At 35.3% G+C, this 19,472-nt stretch overlaps 1 protein-coding gene across 2 annotated transcripts in view; it reads right to left on the reverse strand.

The window, feature by feature from the left end:
- GABRB1 (gamma-aminobutyric acid type A receptor subunit beta1) overlaps positions 1–19,472 on the reverse strand; it is a 359,121-nt gene that overhangs the window by 102,163 nt on the left and 237,486 nt on the right. For both annotated transcript variants that reach the window (XM_055341766.1, XM_055341759.1), the window contains exon 5: positions 2,319–2,401. In XM_055341766.1, coding sequence (XP_055197741.1) covers positions 2,319–2,401 — 83 coding nt within the window. The remainder of the gene's footprint in view (positions 1–2,318; positions 2,402–19,472) is intronic.

The following is a 19,472-nucleotide window of genomic DNA, read 5'->3' on the forward strand; positions in this document are numbered from 1 at the left end:
TTCTCTGATCCTCAGGTACATACTCTCTCAAGTGTTGTTAGAAACACTTATGTTACAGAGGTGTTATATTAATGTCTAGCTTTTGTTTGGCAAGTAGAAGACAGTTCCATTTCTTCCTCCCCTTCTCCCAGATTCCTGCCTTCATAGACTCTACATAGCATAAATTCTCCATGCCTGAGTTTTTGCTTTACGTTAGGTAAATATCTTTAGAGACTAGATTTCTGTGAATTGCTATCAGATCTCTTTGATGATGGTCACCACCTGCCTGCATTCCTACATATTACTGATTTTAGGGTCCTAGTAACTATGCCTTATCCATCTGTCCAGACAACTTATTCCATCTAACTCAGTTGTCTCAATGATTATGATATGCTTGGGTCACCCCACCTATTGCCCGACATCATATTTTATGATAACTTTGGACTATCAGGTTGCTTGGGCTTCCCCCATCCCTGCCCCACAAAAGTTGTTTTTGATTTCTGCCTCATTTGCAGTTGTTGTTTGGGTCTTTATATGATACGATAAATTGACTTAAAAGTCAACTCTTTTCTAAGCACGAACCAAGAAACTCCCCCTCTTTAAGAAAAATATAAGCCTATGAAAACAGAAAAACTTTTTATGGATTATAAAATAAGATATACATTTTGTGAGAAAATGCCGTTAATTTCAGGACTTGAAATTTACAACACAGAAACAATTCAAGTACTTGTCAAAATTCATTACTTCTTTAAGTGAATGGTATACACCAGAAAATCTTGGAATTTCAAGAGGTTGTCATATCCTAATGCTGACTGGCACAGAAGTGAAGGTAACAATCAGTAGAATCAATGGAAGAGAGGTCAACCTGTATAAATGAGTAATTAATGCCATGTCAGTTCTAAAAGCTGAAGTTCAGTCTTATTTATTAAACGTCATTAGCCATTAATAAATAGTTGGGTTCACATTGCATTTCTGTGATTTGAATTGGTTGTCACTGGCATTTAAACCAAAAGTCACCATCAATACTTTCTTGTAGGGATCCCTGGGTGGCGCAGCGGTTTGGCGCCTGCCTTTGGCCCAGGGTGCGATCCTGGAGACCCCGGATCGAATCCCACGTCAGGCTCCCGGTGCATGGAGCCTGCTTCTCTCTCTGCCTGTGTCTCTGTGTCTCTGCCTCTCTCTCTCTCTCTCTCTCTCTCACTATCATAAATAAATAAAAAATTATAAAAAAAATACTTTCTTGTATTAGGATCTTTCAGCCAATTTATTTATATGACATATTTTAAAATTAGAATATTAATTAAAGAATAGCTCATGAATGATCTTGTTCATTCCAAGTTCTAGTAGGAGTAGATCAATGTGTATGACTAAATATACAGCTTTATCTACATAAACATCTCTATTTCCATGCCTATATGTAGTAAAACTAGAAAATTAATGTAATTGCTTAATAATCATTTACCTGTGAATACATTTATTCTTTAATTATACTATAGGGTCACCTGAAATTTTCCTTTGCCATTTGAAGTTTAGATCTAGAACTATTTCAGATTATCTAAATAAATATCCAGGTATTTCTCACATTACAGTAAGCAGTATTATAATGCTCTGAATTGCCTACTGGCACTCTTCTGTGTCCCCTGAAAACCAGGAAATTGCCTAGACCTGGTATTCACAATAAACGGGCTCAACTACCTGCATGTTGATGCCTGAGAAACAATGATAGTCAATCAGATTAAATATTAATGACTCAAATATTTTAATTGTTAAAAAAGCAATCAATGAAAAACAACCCAAGAAGGCAAACAAAAATCAGTCACTAGATTTGAAAAACATCAACTCTTTGGCCCAAAGCACAAGTCTCATGAATACCATTTATCATTCTGTTCTTTCCATGAAGAAAGACAAATGTGCACAAGATTCTAAAATAGTTGTTTTCTAGAAGACAGCAATTTACAGTCATTCAGGTGCACAGTCTATAGAACCAAAAACAATCTCACAAGGTCTTTTCATATTAAAATGTTTTTCCTCTCTTATTAATGCAACTGGGTATTAGAAAGCCTTGGGGGAAAACTCCATTCTAAGGAGAAAGCATGAGTTCATAAATTGTCCAGCTAAAATAAGTGAGTTTTTCTCTAATCGTTTAAAAATATAACTGCATAGAAATGACCCTTGAGCACCAATATGAGAGAAAATGTCACTGGACTGTGAATCTCTTGAAAAGCTGGCAAGGTGGTATAGCTAAAAGTATCCCCAGTACCAATCACTCTGCGCAAGGTTGAATTTAATGGAGTCAAGCAAACATCCCTCTTTCTCATTCCCCTGCCCGAGTAACTCACAACTTTCAATTTCCAGAGTGCAGTTCTGTTCATCCAGAGGATATCTACGTAGATCCATCATACATGCAGCTGTGGTTGTGATCCTGTCAGGATGAGAGAGAGAAAAGACAGCTTTGTAAGGATCATGACTTTCATTTCCAGGCTTCCCAGGCCCAAACCATGTTTTACTGGTTGGCATCAAAATTTTGTGATTAAAGTTTTTGAAGGTAAGCAGATTAAGTTAAAGTGTTCCTTTGCTACTCACTAGGTGTGTGAGTTTGGTCTAGTTTATTTATCTCCATAAACCTATGTCTCCTCATCAATCAAAACAGCTACTACAAAGGATGGCTATGAGGAGTAAAGGTGAGAATGTGTCCAAAACTAGCCTGGCGTCCTCTACTTGGTGTTCCACAAAGATGGTTGTGTTACAGCTGTTACTATCCCCATGGTCCTTATATTTACTAGCATCTAGCAATGTCTGTGACAGTATCTACAGCGAGTCTGGCCTTATGTGTAGGAGAAAGAAGGTCAACATGATGCATTAAAACTATCTCCCTCTCCTGCTATAACCTAATAATACAAAAATAATACAAAAATGACAAGAACAATAAAACCCCTCCTCTATGACATTTGGGGCTTCATATTCCCCACTATTAGAGAGATTTCTCAGATTCATCTCTGAGACCCTCATCTACCTAAGTCAGCAGGTAGCATATAACCAGTAGAGAAACATGATCCTAGGATTGGTATTCACACCATATTTGCCAGCTTCTGCTCTCCACTGAGGTTATTTATTTATGCAAATCCCAGGACCTTGACTCTAGATATCCTACTGGGGTTTCCATTATACCTCCATTTTCTCTTGCCTGTACAAGTGTCTTAGAATGTGGAGTCTGAGAGTAACTTAAATTCCCATGGCTAGTCCATGCTTACAGACATTTGGCATCATTTTGGAATTGACAAACAAAATACTTCTTTAAAAAAAATTTACATGATCCTTCTCCACGAAGTAATTAATGTGTAATCATAATGTAAAGAACTCAAAAGATTCAAATTTAGCAATGTTTCCTTTCTACCTTAATCACCAAGAGCTACAACACTGGACCTTTTCCATAAATATTCTATGCAAAAGGACACAGATATGTCTTCTTAGGGGGAAACTTCTTAAGATAGCAACCTATCATGTCTCCTGTTCTGAATCTTGCTTGTTTTCATTAACAATGCATTTTGGATTCGATTCTGTGTCAGTGAATAATAAGCTGTCTTAAAAAAATTTACTAGAGCAGGCTCAGCTGTATGGAAATATCGTAACTTATTTTTCCAATCATACTTCAGTGGGCATTTACACTATTTCCTATTTCTTTTTTACTTTTACAGAAGAAGATGCTCTGAATATACCAATATACTCTATTATGTCTATATATTACTGTATCTGTTGCTATTTTCAGAAAGGTAATTGTTAGAAAAAATGGTATGTACACTTAGTATTTTGTCACTTTACCCTTTATGGAGGTTGGGCCAGTTTACACTCCTGTCAGAAGTGTATTTAAATTTGACAAAGTATTTCTCAAATCTATGTTTTTTTTGTGGCTACTAAGATGACTTATTGTTTTGGTCATTTGTGTTAAGCTAATGGTCACATTCCCTTAAAAACATTATTAGGAAAAACACTGTTTCTAATTTCTCGCTGGCTTTCCTTACAAAAATTGAAAGTTTAGGGGCACTTGGGTGGCTCAGTTGGTTGAGTGGCTTTCTATTGATTTCAGCTCAGGTCATGATCTTGGAGGCTCTGTGCTCAGCGGGGAATTTGATGGAGTTTCTCCCTCCCTCTCCCTCTGCCCTTCCCTGAACTTGCACACACATTCTTTCTTTCCCATAAATAAATAGATCTTCAAACCAAAATTAAAAAAAAAAAAGAGAGAAAGTTTACCAAGGTTAATATTTGTACATTCCCTTTCTTAGGATGTTGGTCAACTTAATTAGATTTACTTGAGCATTAGAAAAGAGCAAAAGGAGTTTTAAAATTCAATTTAAAAATTTCTGCAAAGTATTTTTCAAAAAAAGACTAATTATATTCTAGAATTTAGCACATTAAAATATTTTACTAGATTCCTTATTGCTTCCTGCTCCCATTATCATATGAATTGATTTTTCCCTTCATAATATATCATGAATATTTTTGTTGTCTGAAAATACAATTCCACATTATTTTTATGACCTGCATAGCATCTCAAACACCCTCAATAAGACAACACAATGAATATTTAAAATGCTTTAAAAATCACCTATCTACTTTACTATATTCCTTGTTTAATAGCTGCTTATGAATTAAAAATGTGAACAATCCCTAGAAATTAGTAGTGGGGCCAGCCCTATGATCCAATGACTTAGCCAGTAATTCTCAACCAGGGATAATTTTTCCCCACAGGGGACATTTGGCAGTATCTGGAGACATATATTTGATCATCAGACTGAGAGCGGAGGCTTGGTACTGGCATCCAGTTCGTAGAGGCCAGGGATGCTGCTAAACTCCCTACAATGTCCAGAATAGCACCTAACAATAAAGAATTATCTATTCCAAAGTGTCAGTAGTGCCAAAGTTGAGTAACTCTGCTACAATGGTGGTTTTCAAATATTTTTCCTCTGAGAATAATTTTAATAAAGTGAAATCTCCTAGAGAACCTCAATATATAAAATACAAACAAAATGAAAGCCATATTTTGTTAATATAAAATTACCTTATAAATTCAAATGTTGACATCTATTTCAATGAGCACAGAAATTTGAAAGCAAGGATTACATTGAGAATTATGGTCTTAAATTTCTCTCAGCACCATTTTTTTGTGCTGTATTTTATTTTTATAGTATCAAAAAATCCTAATAAAGAAGGAAACACTTCTAAAAACATGACTGGCCATGAGCTACCTTGAATTGTCAGGGAATAACTCCCAGGTGATGAAGGAACCTCCTCTGTAGTCAATCACATCTTTGCAAATGGTTCAGACACATCCATAGGTGGTGACTCTACTAGGTATTTAATCTTGGATTAAAGGGAAGATTTACTTGTTACTTCATGCTCTGAATAAATTAATCTGGTAGCAAAAGTTAATGCTATGATGGTCTTGAATGCATTAAAATGTGGCATAGGACGCATTAGAGTGTGCATGCTTCTTATTACAGCTTAAAATAATTACAATATTTAAAAATCAAATATTTGTGGAACTATTGAAGAGCTTTAGGGATACTTAAGAGCATCACTTGAGCCCTATTGGTCAGTATATCTCACTTAATTGACCTCATTTTCAGACATGTGTCATCAAGTAAGTGAAACACATCATGTCAGAATAAGGACATAAATTGAAATCTTTTGTTGTTGAACCACAGATTCACATGTTGTGAGGCTCTGGAATTTTTACAAGGCAATATGGAAAGCCAATAAAGCATTGTCTATAAGTGAATAACAAATGTTTCATGGGTATGGGTCCTAGAGTTGTGAGTGATAAAAAAAACCCCACAACTTTTGTAAAGCATAACTGAATTTACTGAATTTGCTATTTGTTATGATCAATCCATTTAGCAATCAATAGATATAATATCTAATGGATAATCACCTTGGGAAACTATATATCACACCAGAGGCTTGCCCATGGTCTGATGATTTGTCAACTCCTATCACCTGGACGAGTTTACTTCTGCCTCAAGTCCCATTATAAAACCAATGAAAGTTAAATAATCTCAGCACGGAGATCATTATAACTCAAAAACGGAAAGAATCAAGGCAGCTTTAGGAACTTGAGCTGTGAAAAGTGCCTGACTTGCTCTGAAGAATACTGACATTAGTGAAATAACTTCCTTTTTGAGCTATATCTGTTCCAAATTTCAAATTGTCAAGAATATTTCATTGGCTCAACTTGGATTAGGTGCCAACTTTTCCAAAATTATTTAGTAAAGAGCTGGAAGGAAAGTTGCACTCATATAAATATTGTCACCAGGGACCCACTAGGGTCTCCTACCTCAAGAGAGGAGGAATCATTGATGCTTTACTAGAGACTTCTACACACATAGGAATTCATAAATTTATGTTGTAGCCTATAGAAATGTATGCAATTGAGTATCAGTCTCTGCTAACTTAAGGGTTTGGCATTTCTAGATTTTGAAATACTTATGGCTAAGTGAGTAAAGTATCTTGAGCAATTTGTGAGAAAAAAATTGCTGAGCAAGAATTCCCAGGGTCATCAATAAAAAGAGATGTCCCAGAGCAAAGTTCCGTTCAGCTCTTCTGTCTTCTGGGTGAGAAGCAACAATGAACACCTCTAAGAATGACTGCTCCCCATGTTTCCATTTGTTCTCTTTGCCAAATGTAATTGCTCAGTAGTGGTTAGTCACCTCCATAATTGATTAACACATCCATATGGAAATGTGCTCACACTGTGGCTGAAGCAGGCTGATATTCTAAATCTTCCACAGAATCAAAGGTGCCAAAGATTGCAAAACTGAATGAGTTGAGAGCTTCAAGACTGAAGTGTTTTTTGAATCTTGTTTTTAACTTTCACACCCAAGTCATTCATTCTGAGGGTGTGAAAACATTATTATTGGTTGATAGCAATGAAAGTACAATAGAGTAGAACCAGCTAAAAGTAAAAGCATTAACTGACTGCTTTTCTGAACCCAGACTTTCCAGAAGTAGAGGTTCATGACAGCATAACATTCATCTGTCTTCTTTCAAAGACTTTTCAAATGGCTTACATTATAATCCAATTTATTGACACTTTGAGGGTTAGGTCAGAACACTATAACAGGCCATTAGTTAGAAACTATGGTCCCATGAGACTTTGGAATGACTGGGAATCATGTTGCTGTAGTATTCATTTCTTAAGGTGTATGATGCATGGCCACTGACCTTAATTAAGTCACTGTAATTGCAAATCATGTATATTTGATATTTAAGGGCAGTATGACTCTCATTGCTGACAAAATACAATCCAGGAAGTCCTGGCCTATAAATAGATTAAAATCCAGTCTCTCCCCCCACCCCACAAGTACACACATATACATATGAGGAGAGCACTTTTGCAAGTAACAATGAAAACTCAAATCAATGAACAAATTATGTACATATGTTTGAGATTTTTCTATGAGCTCTAATTCTGTAGGCACAAACTCTCTGCAGAGCAAAATTATACTATTTAATAAAATATATTTTTTCTTTTTTTAAAATTAAAATTTAATTAACATATAGTGTACTATTAGTTTCAGAGGTAGAGGTCAGTGATTCATTAGTCTTATATGATATCCTGTGCTCATTAACCCATCCTCCTTACTGTCCATCACCCAGTTCCCATTTTCCCAACCCTCTCCCCTCCAGCAACCCTGTTTGTTTCCTATGATTAAGAGTCTCTTATGGTTTATCATCTCTGATTTTGTCTTGTTTTATTTTTCCCTCCCGTCCCCTATAATCCTCTGTTTTGTTTCTTAAATCCAACATATGAGTGAGATGATACAATTGTTTGATAGGTAAGCCATCTTTTCCATTTTTCTAGAAATGCAATTATCTTACATCAGAGAAATGTTTATCTTATCAAGGAAGCATGAAAAAAACAGTCAGAAGGAATAGAGTTCAATCCTACACTTATTTCATCGGTGGCAATTTGGACAAAAGATGCCTTAACCTGTGTTTGTGATGTTCCAAGAACAGAGGTGTTATGGAAGTGGATGCAGTGTGGAACAGGGAAAGGGAAGAGAGTTGTTATATGCACATACACGCTCACACAATAACTCTAGCTATTATTATTTTTAAACTATATGCTTATAAATAAATAAATAAAAACATGTAGGATTACTGATACAAATACACTGTAAGCTTAATGCATGGCTGTAATAAAACATCTGGGAAATACAGAAAATTATAGTTCAGAGAATACAAATGACCCATAATCTCATTACCATAATCTCATTAATTTCCTTTCTTCTAAGTATATTGTTTAGCAAAGTGAAATTACACTGCATTCAGCAATTTCATTTGTTGCTTTTCTGGCTAACCTTGAAGGTAAGAATTTTCGTAAGTCATCAATAGTCTCCATGAGCACATTTTGAATGGATATTCAACATTCTGTTATATAGATATCTTGGATGACAAGATATGGATGACATCATTAGTTACTCTTTGGTTATGCTTTAAAAAAAAAAAACCACACTGAATAAACAGCATTCTCATGGGTACTCTCATGTTTTTATTTTTTATTTTTTGCTTCCAGGTTTCTACTTTCTCTTCTTCCTCTGTTTTGTACTCTTATGCTGAATGTTAATGACACTCTTCTCAGCGCAATCCCAAGCAGTTGTTTTCAGGTAATTAGCTACATACCAAATGTTGTGTAAATGGGCTCATTTTTATTCATTTCTGTTGGGCTAGGGTGATTCATGAGTCACTTTGTGAATATGAAAAGCTGTTTATAAATCAGAGAGTCCTGGGGCAGGAGAGCAAAAAAAAAAAAAAGTAATAATAGGGCGAGAGTAAAATAGACCTTTGTCAAGGGTTCTGTGCCAACTTCAGTCATCTTTTTTTACCTTAGATGTCTGGCTGAGTTTAAAACACACTACTTTTCCCAAATACATCACCATATTCGTATAGTTGTGAAGTATAAGAACATCCTTTAAATCTCTATCACGTTTAATATTTCCTAATAACAATTAGCTGAGATCTGCGTTAAGGGGTGGAAAAAAAAGGCTACCTCTCCCAAATCAGAACATTTTTGTTCTCATTATTTTGATCATCAGGAATTTCTGTGGTGGACTATGAAGAGTTAAAATGATAACTAGCCCTTAAACAATGAGAAGTCAGTCAGATGTTTACCTTGAATGGAATGCTATAACTTGTTAATGAGTGCAGGCTAGTTAAACAAGGAGTCAGACAAAATTAGGAGGTAAAGCAAAGTTGTGGATCTTCCACAATTTTAATTTCTTTCTTGGTATATGTTAATGAAAATGTATATTTTTGTTTGTTTCAAGTTTTTATTTAAATTCTAGTTAGTTAAGATATAGGGTAATACTGCTTTCTGGAGTAGAATTTAGTAATTCATCACTTACGTATGACACCCAGTGCTCATCACAAAAAATGTCCTCCTTAATACCCATCACCCATTTAGGCAATTCCCCTGCCCTCTTCCCCTCCAGGAAGTTCTCCATCATTAAGAATCTCTATGGTTGGGGGATCCCTGGGTGGCTCAGTGGTTTAGTGCCTGCCTTTGGGCCCAGGGCGTGATCCTGGAGACCCAGGATTGAGTCCCACATCGGGATCCCTACATGGAGCCTGCTTCTCCCTCTGCCTGTGTCTCCGCCTCTCTCTCACTCTGTGTCTCTCATAAATACATAAATAAAATCTTTATTTTTTTAAAAAAAGGAGTCTCTATGGTTTCCTTTCCTCTTTTTTTCTCCCTTCTTCTATGTTAATCTGTTTTCCTAAATTCCACATGTAAGTGAAATCACATAGTATTTGTCTTTCTCTAACTTATTTTACTTAACATAATACATTCTAGCTCCATTCACGTTGCAATGCAAGATTTCATTCTTTTTGATGGCTGAGTAACATTCCTTTGTACATATATAATCTCTTCTTTATCCATTCATCAGTTGATGATTATTAATTTTTTTACTTGTTTGCAAATTGGCTCTGTTGCTTTGCTATATGATGATTTCTCCCAAAACAAAAAGCTCCCATGTTTACTAAAAGGTAATCAGAGTAATCTTGAAATGGTATTCCTGAAGGAGTAAAATTAGGTTTGACAGTAATACAGCATTCAAGGGATCCCTGGGTGGCGCAGCAGTTGGGCGCCTGCCTTTGGCCCGGGGCGCCATCCTGGAGATCCCACGTCGGGCTCCCTGCATGGAGCCTGCTTCTCCCTCTGCCTGTGTCTCTGCGTCTCTGTCTCTCTCTGTGTGACTATCATGAATAAATAAATAAAATCTTTAAAAAAAATACAGCATTCAAAAACTGCAGGGTCTTAGGACAATGGCTTTATGTTTTGAAAAATACAAAACAAAGCAAAACTTAAAATGAATATAAATAAGGCAGGAGTATAAATTGTGCAAAGTTTCCAGCTCCCTATCTCAGAAGAAAAGCAGGATTTGGGACATCATTCTTTTCCTTCTTAAATACATAATACTCTATAGTTCCATCCATGTCAAACAAACATAGAGAAAGAAAGGGGAGGAAAACCAAAAAACAGACTAAACACATGAGACCATGCTGCCGGTTACCAGAGGGGAGGTAGGTAGAGGGATGGGTTAAACAGATGATGAGATTAAGGAGTGCACTTGGGATGAGCCCCAGGTGTTGTACCTAAGTACTGAATCATTAAATTCTATGCCTGAAACTAATATTATACTGTTTGTTAACGAACTATAATTTAAATAAAAACTTGAACAAAAGCTGAGGTGTGATTGTGTATTTATTCTAAAAGACAAAAATCGAAGGATTTTACATGGTTCCAAATTAATGATGAAGCATTCTAGATATTGCAATAATAAAATATAATAAATAAAATAATAAAATAAAATACTATTTTTATCCCTCTACTTTTAAATCATAAATTTTCAAAGTGGAGCTACAAAATAAAACAAGGTTTCTCTTCTATTAATTTTATTATAAATAGAATGTTAAAGAGGTAAATTCTGGAGAGTTCAATAGGAATTAGCCATTCTCCTTTCAGATGCCTACTCACTTGTAGAAAAGGAGACAAAATAGAGATGTTTATCAAGGACTCTTTGTAACAGCAAAAACAGGTAAACACCCCAACTGCCCAGCAAAACAAAATGGATACACAACTCGGGTGTATAGGCTGTGGACTGACAGCAGTTAAAATGAATGAACTAGACCTACATGTATAAACATGGGTATACCTCACATATTGTGTGAGGAAAAAAAACCCAGAAAGGATGTGTACAAAAAGCTTCATCTATAATGGCATATTACTCAGCCATCATAAAGAACGAAATCTTGCCATTTGCAATGACATGCATGGAACTAGAGGGTATTATGCTAAGCAAAGTAAGTCAGAGAAAGACAAATACCATATGACTTCACTTATGTGTGGAATTTAAGAAACAAAACAAATGAGCAAAGGGGAAAAAAGAGAGAGAGGCAAACCAAGAAACAGACTCTTAACTACAGAGAACAAACTGAAGGTCACCAGAGGGGAGGCTGGTGGGAGATGGGTCAATAGAGATGGAGATTAAGGAGGGCACTTGCTGTGATGAGCACTGGGTGTGGCATGGACGTGCTGAATCACTGTATTGTACACCTGAAATTAGTATTATGGTGTATGTTGACTAACTGGAATTTAAATAAAAACTTAAAAAATAAAATAGACTTTTACAAGACCAAATTATATGCCTTAGGAAATCACATGTGTGTATGTGTGTAGTAAGATACAAATGTATACATCGAATTGATATGAGCAGTTTTGTCATAGTAATGTCTCAGCAAGGAAAGGCAGGGGAAGGAGAAGAGATAGGATGGGATGGAGATAGAGTTGTAGCAATCTCTCAAAGTTTTCTCACCCTTCTTCCATCTTTCCCTCTTTCTGACTCCTTTCCTTCCTCTCCCTTCCCTTCCCCTTCTTTGTCTATATATCTGAACAGATAAATCTTCAAATAACCCACTTATACCCTTATTTTAAACGTTGTTTTGAATTAGGTTTGAAAGGCCGCCTTACTGTCCTTATCCTAGAATTACCATTAAAAAAGTTTCAAAGGAACACAAAGTTTATCTTTCCTTCACATTTTCTATACATAATTGGCAACTGGATGATGATTATAATCTTCTGAAATGAGTCTCTTCAGTTAGAGACCTATCAGCTTATACAGATTTCCTCACATATATATCATAAAAATATAACATATGTATAATATATATTTTTCCTCACATATTTCTCATCACAATTTGCAATTGTACATCTGTTTGATTACTTGTTTCTTGCGTGGCTGCTTCAATAGATGGTAAGTGCCACAAGGGAAATCACCTCTTAATGATTCATTTATTGGTGTCTAGCCCCGTGTCTGGTGCAGAATTGAGGTGTAAATTAACAGAATTAATATGTAACTTCAGGAAACACTGAAATCATTACTTCTCTAGAGAAGAGAGAAAAAGACCACTGTGCAGTCTTTATTAAAAGGCTACTTACCAATGTTGCTTGAAATACAGATTGAAAATAAAGATCCACTTCCCTAATATCAATTCAATTTCTTATTAAAAAATCATTCATGGGATCCCTGGGTGGCGCGGCGGTTTGGCGCCTGCCTTTGGCCCACCGCGCGATCCTGGAGACCCAGGATCGAATCCCACATCGGGCTCCCGGTGCATGGAGCCTGTTTCTCCCTCTGCCTGTGTCTCTGCCTCTCTCTCTCTCTCTGTGTGACTATCATAAATAAATAAAAATTAAAAAAAAAAATCATTCATTTGGGGGCATTTGTTAAGTAAACAGCCAGAGGCTATTGTCAGTTGGATAATTTCTAGGGCCATGAAGCTGCTTTGACATGTGCTTAAATTGAGCCCAGTGTCCTAGGATGTCTCATTTGTTAGGGTTTTTAGACGCCATGTGAGAGAAAGGTAGCCCTGACGCTAGTATTTGCATTAAATAATCCAAATGTAAATGTAGGTTTGTGTACACCCTCTTTCTTTGCTACTGAGAGAACCTATACACTACAGGCTCAAGGTACAAAACGTCTGTTTCCTTTCCAGGAGCAAAATAGGGACTGTCATTACCAAATAGATGAATGGAAGGAGACCTCAGTGGTCAATCTGGGGCGGAATTCTCTCTCATGATTGCGAGTGGGCCAGGGGCTGGACCTTTCCGTGAAAAGCAAGAATTTACATGGCACAGGATTTTTGTTTTTAATCATTAAAACATTAAATTTACACCAGTATCATTAGAATACTAACTTCATAGGCAGTTGTATAGAAAAATGAAGGAACGTTTAGATAACCTAGAACTGAAGCATACATGGACAGAAAGGAAAAAACTTAAAAACACCTTGTAACAAGGAGTGATATGATGCTGTTCTTATATATGTAAATTGTGTATAAATAGCATGAGTGTAATTCTATCATCATCATTCTCCATTGAATATTAGCAATGCACATTTGCCTCTGTTTATATCCATTTGCATTAATTGATGGTTATACCTGAAGAAGGCTGTGATTAATTTCTTAAAGAACAAGTGCAACCAAATTACATAATTCACAGAAGGACTTTTGTAGAGCAGTCGTTCCTTTTTTTTTTTTTTTTTTTAAAAAGGGAGTTTTAGTCCCTGGCAATTCAGAGTAAATAAATATATATTTCTTCTAGTATACCCTCTCTCACCACCACCTGTCAAATTGAAGAACAACAAAACAAAAATACTCTAAATATACTCTACTCAAAAAAGATATGTGAGCACTATATGGGCTGTAAAGTTACAATATTTTCTCCTAAACAAGGGAAATTGTACATATAGCTTTACCTATGTTACATTAAACATAAAGTAATTTCTCTGACCATTAACCTTGAGAATAATAAAATTCATTATGATCATTTTCAGGTTTATGGAAACCTCAATGTTCTAGTGAGCGCTGGTAATTAATTACTCTGAATAAAAGACTGTTTTAGCATCTTGATCATTGAAATGAATAAACAAATGGTGCAGTCCTATAATCCAAAAACTGCATAAATTAGAACTACATTTTAGTAGAGACCATTAGCCTGTTAAGTAAATTCAAAACGCTGTGCCCAATAAATCTTATTTTTTATTTTTTATTTTTTTATTTTTTATTTTTTTTTTAGTAAGCTCTATGCCCAATGTCAGGCTCAGATTCATGACCCTGAGACCAAGAATCCCATGCTCTAGTTACTGAACCAGCCAGGTGCCCCACTAATAAATCTTATTCTTAAACTTTAATTATTTATTAAAAAAATATTGAGCAGTAAGCATATAGAACCTAATTTTGAATATTTCTTACACATCATCATTTGAGTTTAAACAACACGATGCCTCAGAGTAAAGGAGCCTTGAGTTTTATATATTTTAAAATATTTGAATTTAGCTTATTAGTTTAGTAATTATTAATCTTGTACTAATACTTATCAGTAATATTACAGTAAACGGTACATTTGAAAACATTCAGGACTTATAATATTACTTAAATAAAAGATATTACTGATGGAAATGTCAATAACATCTCCCTCTTCAGAATCATGACTCAGGGACGCCTAGGTGGCTCAGCAGTTGAGCATCTGCCTTCAGCTCAGGGCATAATCCCCTTTTGGGGATCAAGTCCCACATTGGGCTCCCTATGAGGAGCCTGCTTCTCCCTCTATGTTTCTGCTTCTGAATAAATAAAATAAAATCTTTAAAAAAAGAATCATGTCTCAATATTTCACATTCACATTTTCTACGAATAAACTGCTTTATTTAATAGAGAAATTTACATGTTGCATTTAATACTGTAAATAGAAATATGAGAAGGAATAGTGTATGCACTTCATGTATATCACAGTATCTATGTTGGGAATTGTTTTGGGTGAGAAGATAAATCTTTTATGTTAGAGAAGGAAATCATATTATGACCATAACCTTGTGTTCTATGTTGACTCTGGACTTGTGGCAAAAGCATAGATATAAATTTACAGGCACTTTATGAGTATTTGTGTCTATAATTCAAAAAGGCCTTTATCTTTCATTTTGTAGGGAAACTTGTGAAAGATTTTGAAATGAACCAGAAGGATTATTAGATGTCTTGTCTAGTGGTCAGGATTAGCTCACTTTTCATTGCCTAACAGTTATTTTCAAACTCTGTACATGGCAGAAAAATAACAATGCAAACAATTCTTATCCATTGAAGTGCAATGGCAATTGCTTATTGCCCTGTGGATAATTGGTCAATTTTGACAGTTTGCATCTATTTGTAAATTCTCTTCTGTATGCTATGTCTTTTCTGTATATTTTCCCCTTGAATTCTCATTTGACCTCACTGTAACATCTTACTAGTTCTCTCATTAATTGAGTTGCTGAAATCTTTGACACACCTTTGTTCCATATACTTACATGGTTTTTTATTTTTGAAATGATTATCCTTTAACAGTTTTGGAAGTAATCTGCAAGATGACTGATGGATTTACCTAACAGAGCCAGGTAAAATGTGTTAGCAGAAAACTGTATCTTACAGATGACTTAAACTCAGGCATGTCTTTTTCTTGGTTCCCAGGGGTGAAATATGTATTTATTGATTCATTTTAGAGATGAAACCCAAGAATGTAACTTTGCTGACTCTGTTTCTCCTTTTGTTCTCCCATACTGATTTTTTGTTTTATTTTATTTCTCGTTTGCTTATGGCCAGTAAGTTTTTCCCCATTGGTGAAAGCAATGATTGAGAATTTGGTTTCACGGTCTGATCTTTTAATGATTTCTGTAAACAGGTTAATGGATTATAGAGTTAGAGTTCTATACTCTGTTGGATGAGAGACACCAGAGAGTCTGGTTTGTTAGTCTTTTTGTTTGTTTTATCTATTTGTCCATTTAGAGCTCAAGTCAATTAAGAATCTTGTGCCCAGGGCCATGGAAAGCAGCTGATGGATAGATGTCTGGACCAAGAATTTCTGTGTTTCTGTACTGCTCCTTGATCGGTGGCAAAAATATACATCTGAATTTGTAATCATCTTTGTGTCCTTGTATCTATAATTGAGTTAATTAATGGATAATCATTATTGATAATTTCTAAGTAAATAGAATACTTAAACATTAATTACTGAGCATAATTTTAAATTTATATACTTTTGCCTGTTACTTCTTTATACTAGGACTAGCCATAGCTTTGAGGATGTTAATGAAAATGTTTATATTTGCCACTTTAAAAAGATATTAAAAGGGTGTATATGTCTGTAAAAAGTTGTGTTCTATGTGTTCATGAGCTCTACTAGTCTGCTGAAATACTTATATTAGATAGATAGTTTTCAATTTTTGATACCCTAGTTTGTTGTTGTTGTTGATGATTTTTTAAATAAAATACACATTTATTTCTTTGGTTAAAAGTTGTAATTAATAGGAGTAGTTGAGACAATTCTAGGAGTAACAATGACAAAAATATACCTGTATTTGTGTTTTTATTATTCAAGGAAAAAATAGTTTTATCTTAAGGTCTAAAGTGGTTCTCAAATTTTTTGTTCTCCTGATATATTTATACTTTAAATCTCAATATTTACTACATTTGAAACTAAAACTAAGAAAAAACTTAATGTATATTTATTGATTCATTTTCAGAGAGCAATAATGAATGAATTCCATGTTAACATCTTAATGTTATTATAAAAATAGTTCTGACTGCATAGACCCCTTGATAAAGAAGCATTGTTCTAAAGTAAGGAGTATATATGTTCTAAAATATGAAAGAACATGATAAAGAACAGACTTGGAAAGTCGATTATATTGCCTTGGTTTATAGTAACAGAGTCTGACAATAAGCTATGAAAGGTATTAAAAGTTTAGCAAAGTTTAACTAATGTAGATGAGTTTGCTTACTGATTTACTGATTAATGCCTTTTCCTACAATGTGAAGGTTACTCTTTATCTTCTATGTAATTGGCTCCTTAGATAGCAAACATTTTATGCTTCCTATTTGCTTTACTATGTCCTTGATTATTTAAGAAGAAGAAAAAACAACAACAAATCTGTCACCAATGGCCCTATCTTACTCAAATGTTTCAGGGTGCCTAGAGGCTCAGTCATCCAGTGCCTGGATGGTTAAGCATCTATCTGACTCTTGATTTCAGCTCAGGTCATGACCTCAGGGTCTTGCGATCAAGCCCTACAGTGCTACAGCCAGTGGGAAGTCTGATTGAAATTCTCTCTCTCCCTCTGCTCCTCCCTAATAAATAAAATCTTTCAAGAAAATGTTCAAATCTCTGACAACTCTTTTGATTTGCCATTCTTAACTCAGATCATATATATCTACAACCATATCTACACCTACACCGAGCCCTACACCTACACCTACACCTATATCTATTATGTCTTTTACATGTTAAACTGTCTGTTGGTTTTCCCAGAGGACCCCTGAAAAAAAATCACAAAGTAATTTTGTAAGAATTTGCATTGTAAGAATTCTGTAAGAATTCTGTAAGAGTTGGAAAGTAAGATGTGCTCATTTTGCCCCAATTAAATTTGTATCAGTAAAATGTTATTAATATAAATATTTCAGAAAGTGTAGGCTTTATGGAAAGTCTCTGGAAGTTTGTCAGTGTCCTTGTTTTCCACCATATATATGAATCTTAGGAAAAACACTGGCCAGAACTGTTACCAAATAGCTCTCTATAGTTTTCCTATCTTTATCAGAGTACTGATGGTGCTTTACCTGAAGATATGAAGCAACAACAGCATAGTATTTTCAGTCATAATTTCAGTTACTATTTGAAGTGTTTACTTTCCAATAAATCTAGCTTCATTAATTCTAACTTCATTAATATTAATCTAGCACTTTCTAGACAGTAAGGTCCTATTCTAGCCCCACATGTACTACTGTAATCTACTTCTAGACAAAACTGCAAAGTAGAGATGACAATGTTTTAACATTTCTCACTGGATTTGGGGGCCATATACCTCATTTGCTAGATCTTGCTAATCTCAGCACAACTGAGTTCTGGCCCCTCAGTCCCATTCCCTAAGCCCCATTCCCTGAAGTGCCATTACTTTGACCCCATTCCTTGAGCTCCATTCCATGAAAACCATTCCCTAAGTCTCATTCCCTAAAGTCTCATACCCTGAGCCCCATTGCCTTAGTCACATTCCCTGAGTCCTATTCCCTGAACTCCATCTCTGTGTCTCATTCCGAGTCCATTCTTGAGTCTCATTCCCTAAGTCTTATTCCCTAAACTTCATTCCCTGAGCCCCATTCCTTAAGTACCATTCCCTGAAGTTCCTTTCTCTGAGTTTCTCCTCCTGAAGGTCATCAATATTCATTGCTATCTCATTTCTCCTTCTGGGTAGTACAAAACTATAAAACAGTTTAAATGTTGGGGTCTATAAAAGTCCCAAGGCCAGAAATAATTGAGGCAGTGGTAGGGTCAGGTTTTTGGATCATTTGTGCCTTGTTATGATTTAACTTGACAACCTCATCTATGTATAGAGGCAATAAGGCTAGCAAACTGTCCTGTAGCACACTTGGGCTTCAGTTGCTTACCCAGTATTCCCCTATTATTTTGACAGTTGAATCTATCAATCGATAGACTAAACTAAAAATAAGGCACATACTGTTTTAGGGCGTGGCCAATTTACTTTAGTGAGCACAAACAAAAGACCAATAGAGAAAGGAATTTTATGGTGGAGCTTAACTAATTTTCCCCAAATTCAGGCTGAAAGTTGAAAGCAGAATATATAGGTTGTTAACATCATTTAGTCAGTTATAATCTATGAGAAATTCTACCTACACCAACAAAAGTATAGCAGCAGAGTCTTTGATTTGTGATTACCATTTCAGATTTGAATTATAACTATGTTGTAATACGATTCCTACATGTCAGTTGGATCATATTTCAGAGATAATATACTTTTTTTTTCCTGATTGAGCTGATTTAAAATAATAGCTCCAAAATGGAAACAGAAATTGACAGGAATAAAAGCCCTTGAAAATGTGGCATTTCTCCAGTTTTTACTCAGACAGGATGGGGAATTGAAACAGTCTCTGTGGACTGTTGGTTTCTGTTTCACCTCATCACAGATGATAATGGATCCTCAGGGAAGAGTCAAAGAATCCCTCCATTGCTGATGTGCATATCTCCCTAGCTCAGAAGATAAAAACTCAGCCAGAAAAAAAAGTCTCTGGTGTTGATTCCTTCACCCACCCACTCACTCATTCACTAATATTTATTAATTCTTTCTATGCAAGGCATTGTGCTTGTAAATATATGTGAAAGAAGAACATGTAATATGTACATAAATTGCACATATTAGAAAAATGAGATATGGATGTAATATTTATGTAAGAATGTGATCCTAACTAGTTTGCCTCTGATGACAGCCAGGCTCCTTTAATTATTGATATTGGGTAAGTTATATTACCTGACTTCTCTGCGACTCAGTTTCTTCCTTTCTAGGATTAGATAAAATAATACCTGTAAGCGTTGAGAAAACTGTCTTGAAGGTCAAGGACTC

The sequence above is a fragment of the Nyctereutes procyonoides genome, unplaced genomic scaffold, assembly GCF_905146905.1.
Source record: "Nyctereutes procyonoides isolate TBG_1078 unplaced genomic scaffold, NYPRO_anot_genome, whole genome shotgun sequence".
Taxonomy (NCBI): Eukaryota; Metazoa; Chordata; class Mammalia; order Carnivora; family Canidae; genus Nyctereutes; species Nyctereutes procyonoides.